General features: G+C 40.5%; 1 protein-coding gene and 1 pseudogene across 2 annotated transcripts in view; both read left to right on the forward strand.

Moving 5' to 3' along the window:
• The window catches only part of RGS7 (regulator of G protein signaling 7), a 576,861-nt gene extending 572,367 nt beyond the window's left edge, over nucleotides 1–4,494 (forward strand). For both annotated transcript variants that reach the window (XM_015127136.3, XM_015127147.3), the window contains one exon: nucleotides 3,796–4,494. Coding sequence is in view for 1 of the 2 variants with exons in the window: in XM_015127147.3 (XP_014982633.1) it covers nucleotides 3,796–3,846 (51 nt within the window). In the remaining variant the exon portion in view is untranslated. The remainder of the gene's footprint in view (nucleotides 1–3,795) is intronic.
• A 4,615-nt stretch (nucleotides 4,495–9,109) lies between these two features.
• LOC100429879 (52 kDa repressor of the inhibitor of the protein kinase-like) lies at nucleotides 9,110–11,363 on the forward strand (annotated as a pseudogene).
• The last annotated feature ends 1,444 nt before the right edge of the window (nucleotides 11,364–12,807 follow it).

The following is a 12,807-nucleotide window of genomic DNA, read 5'->3' on the forward strand; positions in this document are numbered from 1 at the left end:
TCACTGCAACCTCCTACTCCCAGGTTCAAATGATTCTCCCACCTCAGCCTCCCAAGTAGTTGGGACTACAGGTGTGCCCCACCACACCCAGCTGATTTTTGTATTTTTAGTAGACATGGGGTTTCACCATGTTGGCCAGGCTGGTCTTGAACTCCTGGCCTCAAGTGATCCAACCATCTCGGCCTCCCAAAGTGCTGGAATTACAGGTATGAGCCACCATGCCCAGCCAAGTAAGCACATTTTAAAGATAAATTTTTTAGTCTCAGAATAGGTATATATGCACATGTGTATATAATTCTATTCATAGCACAGAGACTACAGTAGTAAACACAGGAAATAGCGTTGTATTTAAGAACTGAATCTTTTTTATTTCAACATCATTTGATTAACTTGTTGCCCAGGATTGGGGTGGAAAAGCAGTATGATTTTATGATTTTAGCTTTTAATTTACAACTTTCTGTCCTCCTCAGTGTCAGAATAGTGACTCTGGGTTTGGATATCTTAATGAAGACAGCATATAATGATAGTATTAATTATTATAATGATAGTATAAGGTAATAGCCAACATAAACTGAGTGAACAAAATGATCCATAAATAGTTTTAAGCAATTTACGTGTATCAGTCTTCAGAACAAGATTTGAAAGTAAGTACTATTATTATCCTCATTTTACGGATGAGGAAATAAGCATGGAAGTGGAGGCAGCATTTCAGTCCGTTATAGCCAGCTATAACAAAATGCCGTAAACTGGGTGGGTAGCTTATAAACAAAATAAATTTATCTCTCACAGTTCTAGAAGCTGAGAAGTCCAAGATCAAGACGCTGGCAGGTTCAGTGTCCGATGAGGGCCCCCTTCCTGATTCATAGACAGCCATCTTCCCACTGTGTCCTCACCTGGTGGGAGGGGCAAACAAGCTTCCTGGGGCCTCTTTTATAGGCCAGACGCAGTGGCTCATGCCTGTAATCCCAGCACTTTGGGAGGCCGAGGCGGATGGATCACCTGAGGTCAGGGGTTTGGGACCAGGCTGGCCAAAATGGCGAAATCCGGCTCTACTAAAAATACAAAATTAGCCAGGCATGGTGGCTTATGCCTGTAATCCCAGCTACTCAGGAGGCTGAGGCAGGAGAATCGCTTGAACCCAGTGACTGGGGCCTTTGGAGGCGGAGATTGCAGGGACCCGAGACTGCACCATTGCACTCCAGCCTGGGCAATAGAGTGAGACTGTGTCTCACACACACACACACACACACACACACACACACACACAGACACACAGACAGACATAAATAGCACTAATTCCATTAATGAGAGCTTCACCCTCATACCTGGTCACTTCCCAAAGGCCCCACCTCCTAATAGCATCACATAGGAGAGTAGGCTTTGAACACGTGAGCTTTGAGGGGGACAGACATTCAGACCAGAGCAGGCAGGAATGCATATTTTATTTATAAAGCAGGGTCTCTTGTTAATAAACTGTTTTCTCTTTTATTGTTGTTTCTCCCATAAAGTGAATAAACAGAAGCCTAGTGGAAAATACCAACATTAAATTTTGATATTAGCCAGGCGCGGTGACTCATGCCTATAATCCCAGCACTTTGGGAGGCTGAGGCGGGCGGATCACAAGGTCAGGAGATTGAGACCATCCTGGCCAACATGGTGAAACCCTATCTCTACTAAAAATACAAAAAATTAGCTGGGTGTGGTGGCGGGTGCCTGTAGTCACAGCTACTCCGCAGGCTGAGGCAGGAGAATCGCTTGAATCCGGGAGGCGGAGGTTGCAGTGAGCCGAGATTTAGCCACTGCACTTCAGACTGACAACACAGTGAGACTCCGTCTCAAAACAAAACAAAACAAAACAAAAACCACTTTAATATCTTCCCTCTCAGTTGCTGAAAGCTAAGTTGTGGACCCTTTTCCCAATTAAGAAAAAACTAAGAGAAAATGGTGCATGATTTTCATTGCTGCTGTTCATATCAGCAAAGGCCCCTTATCAGTAATTATGTGGTGTGTAAAGAAAGGTTGATTATGGAATTATTAATCTTTTCTTAAACATACTGTCTTTTTCCAAAAATGTGGCTGCTATGAACTGAATATTTCTGTTCCCTCCCCACTCAAGTTCACATGTTAAATCCTAATCTCAAGGGTGACGGTATTAGGAGACAGGGCCTTTGGAAGGTAATTAGATCATGAAGGTGAAGCCCTTATGAGCAGGAGCCTTTATCAGATAAGCCCAGGGAGCTTATTTCCTTCTTCCATTATCTGAGGACACAACAAGAATGCACCATTGATAAACCAAGGAGAAGGCCCTCACTAGACAAACAATCTATAAGTGTCTAGATCTTGGACTTCCCAGGCCTATAAGAAATAAATTTCTGTTGTTTATAAGCCATTTAGTCTATGGTTTTCTGTTATAGCAGCCCAAACAGACTAAGGCAATGACCATGAGTGATGATGTATCTCCCATCACCGCCAACCCCTTTCTAAAACGGAGCCACATTAGGTAGCAAATCAAGACTATTGCTATGACTGTAATTTATTACTAAAATATATGTTTCCAATTTTTTATTTTTACTTATTATTTTATCTTGAGATGTACAAAAATTCATTAAATAACTGGCCCACATAATTTTTTAATAGAACATATAAAATAAGACATGAAATGAGAACCACCAGTTTTGTATTCTGATCAAATACTTCAAATTTTTTTTTTTTTTTTTGGAGATAGTTTCGCTCTTGTCACCCAGGCTGGAGTATAGTGGTGCGATCTCGGCTCATTGCAACCTCCACCCCCTGGGTTCAAGTGATTCTCCTGCTTCAGCATCCTGAGTAGCTGCGATTACAGGTGCCCGCCACCACACCCGACTTATTTTTGTACTTTTAGTAGAGAGGGAGTTTTGCCATGTTGGGCAGGCTGGTTTCGAACTCCTGACCTCAGATGATCTGCCTACCTCAGCCTCCCAAAGTGCTGGGCTTACAGGCGTGAGCCACTGTGCCCGGCCTCAGATTTCTTCTCTCTCTAGATTACTTGTAATTAACAGCAACAATGTTGACTTATGAGATTTCTAAAACCTACGTATGTGCTTTACGTAATCGTATATGTGGAATCAGAATAGATCAGATTTTTTCTTGGATTAGGGTTGGAGGAAGTCAGGAAAGGATAGGAAGACGTCAACAGCTGGAAACAGGGAACAAATAGACTTTTATCTTCAGATGTGTAATTTTCACCTTTTTCTCCATTATTATGTAAGGTAGGGGACACACTCAATCTTGAGTTTCATGAATCACACCCTCAAAAACTGCATTTTGTTTGATTCAATCATATCCTCTACATTTCTAGATATTTATAAATGTGACATTAATTTCAGCCATTGAACAAGAATGCACTCACATTATTATCTTTTAGAGCAGCTTACTAAGATTTGTTGTAACATGTTTATAATCAGTTGGGAACCTAGATGTTGCTTCATTGCTAAGCCTTGATGGAACATTTATGGATATGTTTTATGATTTGCTGATCTGTGCTGTGAAACCATCAGTCTGTTTGCAGTGGGGAGGAAGGATTTGGGAGGGGTAGGAGGGTGGAGGGAGGGAGGATAGTTTTGTTTGACGTGTCAGTGGAGGGAGGGAGCGGGGAAGGCAGGTTGGTCATGAAGTTTGAACTAAGATGGACTTAAAGGGTTCAGTTTTGACCCTTGCACACAAATCAGCTACAGTAAATAGTTGCTACTACCAAGCAGGTTTTCAGTGATCATACTTGATTTTCTTTCTTTTTTCTTGTTTTATATATTTTCTCAGGGGAAATCTCTCACGTCCAAGAGGTTAACAAGCCTTGTTCAGTCTTACTAAACGGATCATCTTGTAGCATGAATGCAGACTGGAGTCACTGCACATAATTTGTAGCTCGCTGTTGTGATCTGGAGCAGAGGACATTAGAACAAGATGTTGCATGAGCAAAGGACCTAAATTGTTATTTGTGTGTGTACATTCCATCTCCAGTGGACTCTTCCATCTCAATGCCTCCATTCCAAACTGTTGTCTGCTTTCTTTCTCCCTCTACTTACCCTGGATCTGTGTCTTTTCCTTTTTAACAAGTTCAAGTGAAGTAAAACCTTTTCTTTTTTTCCTTCTCTCTCTCTCTCTCTCTCAAAGCTTCAGCTAGACACACAGTTCACTAAAAATTCAGTCAGTCAAAAACTGGAAGAACTGTAAAAGAAAAAAGTATATATCAATAAGTATACATACGGCTTCACATTTATTAAACAGTAAATTCGCACAGAAAGTTTCATTTCACCAATGTATCCACAGTCGGAAAGAAACTCCTGTCTTTGTCTGTTGTCTGTACATTCTCCGTTAATGTTTCTTGCATTTATTTTTATACCATATTTAAAGAAGAAACACCTTTTACTCCAAATGTATTAAAGTTGTTCCCTTCTCTGTAAATTTGTGTATGTTTATATTGTTGTTTTATCTTTCATTAAAAGATGCAGAATCTCATTGCTTTTGTAACTTTTGACTTCTATGCTAACTAAAAAAGAAAATGCTGAGAAATCCACAAACCTACAACTGCAGAGTTAAATTTAGGTTGTCACCTTGAAATTTATTTCAGGGTTTCAAGACACGCTTGGATAGTACAGAAGCCAAGGGCAGATGGAAGTTTTTTTTGGAGGCTCACCTGGGACTTGGTAGATTCTTTTTCTCCCATGGAAGAACAACACAAATTGACTTTCCACATTTTCAAAGCTATTTAAAAGGCCTTTCTGCCTCATGATGAATATGTATCTGTGCATTTTGCAAACTAATATTTCTGTTCGAATTAGGCTTAAGTGTGACTTATTAAATCAGGTACTGATTTGTTCTTTAAAACACAATTCTAAAAATATCATAGGTCAGTGCCTCTTAACTGAGGTTACAGATTATTTTGAGAATACATTCACCTCTTGGCATCCCTGGGAAATTGGTTCCTGGACCTCCTCAGACACCAAAATCCACAGATGCTCAAGTCACTAATATAAAATGGTGTGGTGTTTGCATATAACCTATGTAAATCCTCCCACATACTAAATAATCTCTAGATTATTATAATATCTAATACAATGTAATGCTGTATAGTTGTTATACTGTATTTTTAATTAATATAACTTTAATTGTTGAATTATTATTTTTATTTTTGACTTTTTTCAAATATTTTCCATCCAAGGTTGCTTAAATCTAAAGCTATGGAACCTGTGGATATGGAGGGCTGACTGTGTGATGTAATTAGTAAAATTTAGTGATGCTTACTAAGTGCCTGCCACTTCATTAAGAGTTTTCCATGCCATCAGAATTCTCGCATTTAATCATCGCAGCAGTCCTGTAAGACCATTTCTGCAATTTTGAGAACGCTGAAGCAGAGAGAGGTTAAGTAACTTGTTTGAAGTCACCGAGCTAAGTAGTGGATTGAGATCATACGGAAGGAAAAAAATCTTTGCTTCTACCCTTCTAGGAGCTTAGCTGTGGCTCTGTAACAAAAGACAGATTAACAACAGAGAAGCATACAAATTTACGTAATAGAAGTATTACATGCCAGGTGCGGTGGCTCACGCCTGTAATCCCAGCACTTTGGGAGGCCGAGGCAGGTGGATCATCTGAGGTCGGGAGTTCAAGGCCAGCCTGGCCAACATGGTGAAACCCCGTCTCTACTAAAAATCCAAAGATTAGCTGGGCATGATTAGCGGGCACCTGTAATCCCAGCTACTTCGGAGGCGGAGGCATGAGAATCGCTTGAACCCAGGAGGTGGAGATTGCAGTGAGCTGAGATTGTGCCATTGCATTCCAGCCTGCACTACAAGAGTGAAACTCGGTCTCAAAAAAAAAAAAAAAAGTATTATGTGACATGGGAGGCTTCATTAAGAAATGAATACCTTAAAAAAATGATTAAACCTGAGTGTTTCTTTATACTAGGTTTGATGAAGAGTCGTGGGAAAATGTGATAGGGCAGAGAGATAGGCCCTAAGGGCAGTAAACTGGGAGAAACTCAGCAAGTCCTGTTCATTCAGATTCTCTTCAGCACCCTCCATCTTCAGGGAGAAGAATGCTCCATTTCTCTGGATATAAAGACAGCATCTCTCACAGGAGGGTCTTATGACCTGCTTCAAGGGAAGGTCAGAGAGTCCCTCCTGAACCCGCCATTTCTCAAATTTCTTCAGCTTAAAATATTCAATATTGTGGAATAGAACTCACAAACCCCATCATCATATAAACCCAGGCAGTCTGATTGCAGGGCACACTATACTGCCCACCTATCCATTATACCACAAATTTCTTTTGATAAAAATTATGTGAAAGTTCACAGAAACTCACAGTTGTACTGTATTTTAGGACATTCACAGACTAATCTCTGTAGCTCATCCATGGACCCCAAGTAAACAACGTGACTCACTTTAAGGGCTGGATCAGTGGCAAAAAAAGGTTACCCAGCCAGGAGATGGGCCTGACTTGTCTGCTTTTGCATAAACCAAGGCATTGCAGACTCTGGTTACTTAAAAAAGAAACCAAGTTATTAATGCCTGTTACTTACTATAGATAAATTTAAATTCTGAAAAAATTTACTATCATTCATGATAAATCAGCAGTGGAGTCTGTTGGTTATTTAATAAAACTCACATAATGGAAGAGACTTGATAGGAGAAATTTATATATAAGCTATAATCTAAACACTGTAAACAGTATAGGAGATATTTAATTATATGCTCATGTTTAAAAAGAAGAAGAATCCATAAAATGCAAGTAAATTAAATTGATAGACCGTATCCCTTAAAATCACTCAATTCAGGACAGTCTTGGACAGACAGCACTGAAGTTAGATTAAAACTCTAGTTAGTAGAAACATTCTTTTAAGGGAAAAAATAATCCTATAAGAAGAGTATGGTGTTTAAACAATAAGCCTTGCACAAATACAATTGGTTGTTTCAATGGTTGTCTTTCACAAGCCATCAGTCCTTAGAGGTCCGTCCTTCCTGGTAATTCCAAATCATGGAAAAATTTGCCCTTCTTGGCATTTTTAATCATAGAAAAAAAAAAAAAAAAACAGCAGAAAAGAGAAACCCTCAGGCAAGTATCCCCAAGTCAAGAATTCCTAATTTAAAAAGTTACTCAAGTTACTCAAGCCTAATAACTCCATTTAATGTGGCCTAGACAAGACTCAGATACAAAGCTTGCTTCAGTCTCGTTGAGGTTTGTCAGATGCTTCAGGAGAAGCACAGAAAAGTGCTGGAGTTCCTTGCAGTTCGCTCCAGTAAGCCCTTGGCATCTGCCTCCCACCCCATGCTAAAACCATTTGATCTATAAGGCATAGAATAAAAATCCCTCAAGTTTCTATTTAATAAAATTGTTTTTAAGTTTTAAATTTTTTAACTTTGAGACCATCAAAAAAGTTATCCTCCAATAAACCAGAGTTTCTACACTCACACTGCAGAGCTATTTTCATCCTCTAAATTGCGTTGACCCAATTCTCCTCTGAGCGATGTTACAATAATGTGTTCCGTGGATCTGCACAGGATTTTCTGCTTGAATCAAAATAACAGGAATATGGCCAGCAACCTTATCTAAGCTGTGTCCGAAAATAAACGAAGGCAGAAACCCTCCCTCTTCGTAATGAGCAGTGTGAGACTTGATCTTGCTACTCAGGACTCACAGCTGTGCCCTTAGTTCTCCTGGTTGGCTGCTCACTTCTCTTTACATGATGGTTTATGAATAATTCTGGTCTACTGAGAGAGGCAAGTCTTGGCTGCTAGCACGAATTTAGTCTAGTTGCATGCACGGATTGTCTCCACACAGAAGATTCTGTGTCCTTAAATACACATTTGAAAGAGCACGTTGAATATTTAGTTGTTTTACTGTGGTCTGTGACTACCTCTTTGCACATTTTAGTAACCCTCTAAAACGTCAGCAGGAAACAGCCAAAGCTACCAATCCATCCCCTAAGCCATTTTTTTAAGCCATTTTAAGAAATAGTGCATAATAATGAAGAATTTAAAGAACATAAAGAATAGAGAGGAACTATATTCATGTATTACACACACACACACAAATAGGTATCTTATACATTTTATTGTACAACCATACATGTGTACTTTTTGTTGAAAATGTTGTGCTCTAGCACTCATTTTTTAAAAGACATCAAATGATGTATCAAACATAAGATGCTTCCATTTAAAAATCAGATTAGGAGAAAAACTTGCCGATGCCCTTAGATATTTTGAGGAGTTTTTGGAGCTGAAATGTGTAATGTGTTTACCACTTCATTTTCAAAAAGGTCATTAGAGGCTGGGTAGACATGAATACTTCTTGATTTAAAAATTGATTAACAGGCATTGAGGGAAGGAGGCGGCAGCGTCCCGGGCGGGTAGGATGATGCACCAGAGACGGCGATGGCAGCAGTAAGCCCTCCCGGCCGCTCAGAGCGCTGTAGAGCAGCGTTCTCAGCCCGGCCTCTGACCACGGCGCCCCTCCTCGAGGCTTAGCCTGGCTCCCCTCCCGGGCCCGGATGGCTGACCTGCCTGCTCTCCCCGGCCCGGTGGCCGTCCTGGCTGCCCTCCCCGGCCCCGATGGCCGGCAAGCCTGCTCTCCTCGGCCCCGACGGAGGGAAGGGCTGGGCAGGCAGGCTGGCGGGCGGGCTGGCGACCATGCAGAACTTCTGCATGCGGAAGAGCACGCAGTCAGACCTGGCCTTCTTCAGGTTGCCGAGGGACCCGACCAGATGCCAGAAGTGGGTGAATTGTAGGAGAGCAGACTTAGAAGATAAAACACCTGATCAGCTAAATAAACATGACCGGTGAGGGGTCCAACATTTTGAGACGTCTAGGGTCTGTAGAACTAGCCCTTATAGGACAGTTATATGAGATAATGCAATACCAACAATGTTTGCTCTTACCAGTCATTTGAACAACCTACCTAGAAAATGAATAAAAGAATTGTTGATGAACCTTCTGAACAGGAACAAAAACATAAAGAAATCAACAACAGCAATGCTCAGAACCCCAGTAAAGAAGGGGGTGAAGGGCCAGATGAGGACATTTTACCTCTAACCCTTGAAGAGAAGGAAAACAAAGGATACCTAAAATCTCTGTTTGAAATCTTGATTCTGATGGAAAAGCAAAACATACCTCTGGATGGACATGAGGCCGATGAAATCCCAGAAGGTCTCTTTGCTCCAGATAACGTTCACGCAGTCCTGGAGTGCTGGATAAATTGTGGTCAAGGGGTCCTGAGAAAGCGCTTTGAGACAAGAGCAGTTAACACGTTGTTTTGTTTAAAAAACACAGCAGAGGCAGATGTAGAGATCTGTGAGAGCTGTATTCGGGAATAAACTCTAAGGGAAGTGAGAGACTCACATTTCTTTTCCATTATCACTGATGATGTAATGGACATGGTAGGGGAAGGGCATCTACCTGTGTCGGTGAGGTTTGTTGATGAGTCTCGTTGAGGTTTGTTGATGAGTCTCATAAAATAAGAGGGTAATTTGCAGGCTTCCTGCCTTATGAAGCTGATGCAGAAATTTTGGCTGTGAAATTTCACACTACGATAGCTGAGAAGTGGGGATTAAATATGGAGTATTGTCATGGCCAAGCTTACGTTGTGTCTACTGAATTTTCTTCGAAAATGGAAGTTGTTCCTTCTAGACTTCTAGAGATATATCCCCAAGCTATCTACCCACTCTGCTCTTCCTGTGTCTTAAATATGTGATTGATAAAATCAGTACCTGTTATGGGAGTATCTGTTGTGTTAGGTACAATTGAGGGAGTTTGTTCTTTTTTTCCATCAATCACCACAACTGCTTTTAGAATTTGACAATGTAATTTCTATTCTTTTTTCAGAACAGTAAAGAAAGGGATAAAGAACTGAAGGAACTCTGCCATTCTCGTGGACAGGCAGGCATGATGTTTTTGAAATTTTAGTGGAACTTCTGCAAGCATTTGTTTTATGTTTAGATGGTATAAATAGTGACACAAATATTAGATGGAATAACTGTGTAGCTGGCCGAGCATTTGTACTCTACAGTGCAGTAACAGATTTTGATTTCATTGTTACTATTGCTGTTCTTAAAAATACCCTATCTTTTACAAGAGCCTTTGGGAAAAATCTCCAGGGGCAAACCTTTGATGTCTTCTTTGCAGCCGATAGCTTGACTGCAGTACTGCATTCACTCAGTGAAGTGATGGAGAATATTGAAGTTTGTCAGGAATTTTGGTTTGAGGAAGTCACAAATTTGGCAACCAAACTTGATATTCAAGTGAAACTCCCTGGGAAATTTTGCAGAGCTTACCAGGGTAACTTGAAATCTCAGCTAACCTCTGAGAGTTACTATAAAGAAATCCTGGCTGGGCGCGGTGGCTCAAGCCTGTAATCCCAGCACTTTGGGAGGCCGAGACGGGCGGATCACGAGGTCAGGAGATGGAGACCATCCTGGCTAACACGGTGAAACCCTGTCTCTACTAAAAAATACAAAAAACTAGCCAGGTGAGGTGGCGGGCGCCTGTAGTCCCAGCTACTCGGGAGGCTGAGGCAGGAGAATGGCGTGAACCCGGGAGGCAGAGCTTGCAGTGAGCTGAGATCCAGCCACTGCACTCCAGCCTGGGCGACAGAGCGAGACTTCGTCTCAAAAAAAAAAAAAAAGAAAAGAAAAGAAATCCTAAGTGTCCCAACAGTGGAGCACATTATTCAGGAACTTAAAGATGTGATCTCAGAACAGCACCTCAGAGCTCTTAAATGCTTATCTCTGGTACCCTCAGTCATGGGACACCTCCAATTCAATACGTTAGAGGAACACCAGGCTGACATGTATAGAAATGACTTACCCAATCCCGACATGCTCTCAGCCGAGCTTCATTGTTGGAGAATCAAATGGAAACGGGGAAAGACACAGAGCTCTGTCCACCATTTATGAAGCCCTCCACCTGCCTGACATCAAGTTCTTTCCTAATGTGTATGCTAAATGACCTATTGCCAAAGGTCCCGTGTATTCCTCCTGTGATGAAGGTTGAGAATGAGCCGTATGAAAATGGATGAAAGCATCTTAAAGCATACTTCAGGAATACTTTGACAGACCAAAGGTCAAGTAACTTGGCTTAGATTAACATAAATTTTGATATAAAACATGAGCTGGATTTATTGGTGGACACGTTTTTGGTTTTTTGTTTGTTTGTTTGTTTTTGATGGAGTCTCGCTCTGTTGCCCAGGCTGGAGTGAAGTGGCGTGATCTCAGCTCCCTGCAAGCTCCGCCTCCCGGGTTCACGCCATTCTCCTGGGTGGACACATATATTAAACTCTATAAAAGTAAGTCCGAGTTTCCCACAGATGATTTAGAAACCATGGAAAATACCTAAGAGACTTTCAAAAACAGTCTTTCTTATATTTGATATTTGGAAGAAAAGCCTTAAAGTGTATGTAGGTCTTAATTACTTAATATCTTTGCCTATAGGCCTCCATTGAATACATTAGCCATTGATAATCTACCTGTTTAAACGGCCTGTTTGAACCCTCATGCTTTGAAGACCTGTCTGTTCTTCCAGAAGAGTACATTGAAAGTGCCATCTTTCACTTCCGCATGATCTCTGCGGGTGGCACTCTGCAATTGTTGAAGTCATTTTAGACATAGCATTTATTATCACTGTGGATCTCTGCTCAGGTGTTGAGTTACCAATTCTTTGAAGAAACATATTTTGAAGAAGTGTGGGAGGAAGGAATACATTTTATAAAGTGTTGAAGCCCGCAATTGACCTTTGACTAATAGGAGTTTTAAGTATGTTAAAAATCTATACTGGACAGTTACAATAAATTACCAGAGAAAGAGAAGCTTGTAAGCTTGCCAAGCAAGGATTCCAGGGTAGATTTTTGTCTTTCACAAATGAACTTAAAGGAACAAATGACAGTTAAAGGTTGAATGGAAGAGCCTGCTGTTGTTCCACATCTAGTTATTACTGTTTACATTCCTTTGTGGAGCCTACATCTTCCTAAGCTTTTTAGTAAATACAAGTTGAACACTTCTGTTTCATGGTTAAGACAGAATCAGAGGCTATGGATACTGACAACTCATTTATCTTTTTTTTTTTTTTTTTTTGTCTTTTTTCATGACTCTTACCTACTGCCTCATCTTGATTTATAAGCAAAACCCAGAAAACCTACAAATATAAGTGTTTTGGCTTATCTAGAAAAACATGGAAAATATTGCAGTTATTTTTGGTGAGGAAAATAAACTTTGTATAATTCATTTCAATCTAAATAAAATGCAAATTTTGTTTTAAAAATTTGATTAATAAATCTTGATATCTTAATCAGGTTATAGGACCTTAATCATTTCACAATTGTTGGGAAATAAAGCCAAGCATGTTTGATATCTTTTAAAGGTTAATATCATCTTTCTCCAGTATTGGTTGAAAGGGTAAAGATAATGTAAATTATCAAGCACAATTCTTGATACATAATGGATAAAGCAATGTTTGTCTTACCTGCTTCCTTTTTCTCCAAAAGGTCATCAATGCAGAAAGATAAAAGAAATATCCACACATCCCTCCTAGCTGGGGTGGGGGGTCAGAGATGAAGTTTAGGAGGCCAAAACTGAGTGGTGTGGATCAGGATCCCAGAGATCACAGGAAACACCTAGAGCAGAGTCAGATATGGTAGTGGGCTGCAAACCAATCAGATAGAGTCCATAAAGCACCAGGACGAAAAAGGTGACCAAAAGGTGATACTGGGCTAAGTCAAGGAGACAGCATCCTTGAATAAGTGGGTTCTGGAAACTCCACTTCTAGAAAACAAAGGCAGAGGTTG

Source organism: Macaca mulatta, chromosome 1 (assembly GCF_049350105.2).
Source record: "Macaca mulatta isolate MMU2019108-1 chromosome 1, T2T-MMU8v2.0, whole genome shotgun sequence".
Taxonomy (NCBI): Eukaryota; Metazoa; Chordata; class Mammalia; order Primates; family Cercopithecidae; genus Macaca; species Macaca mulatta.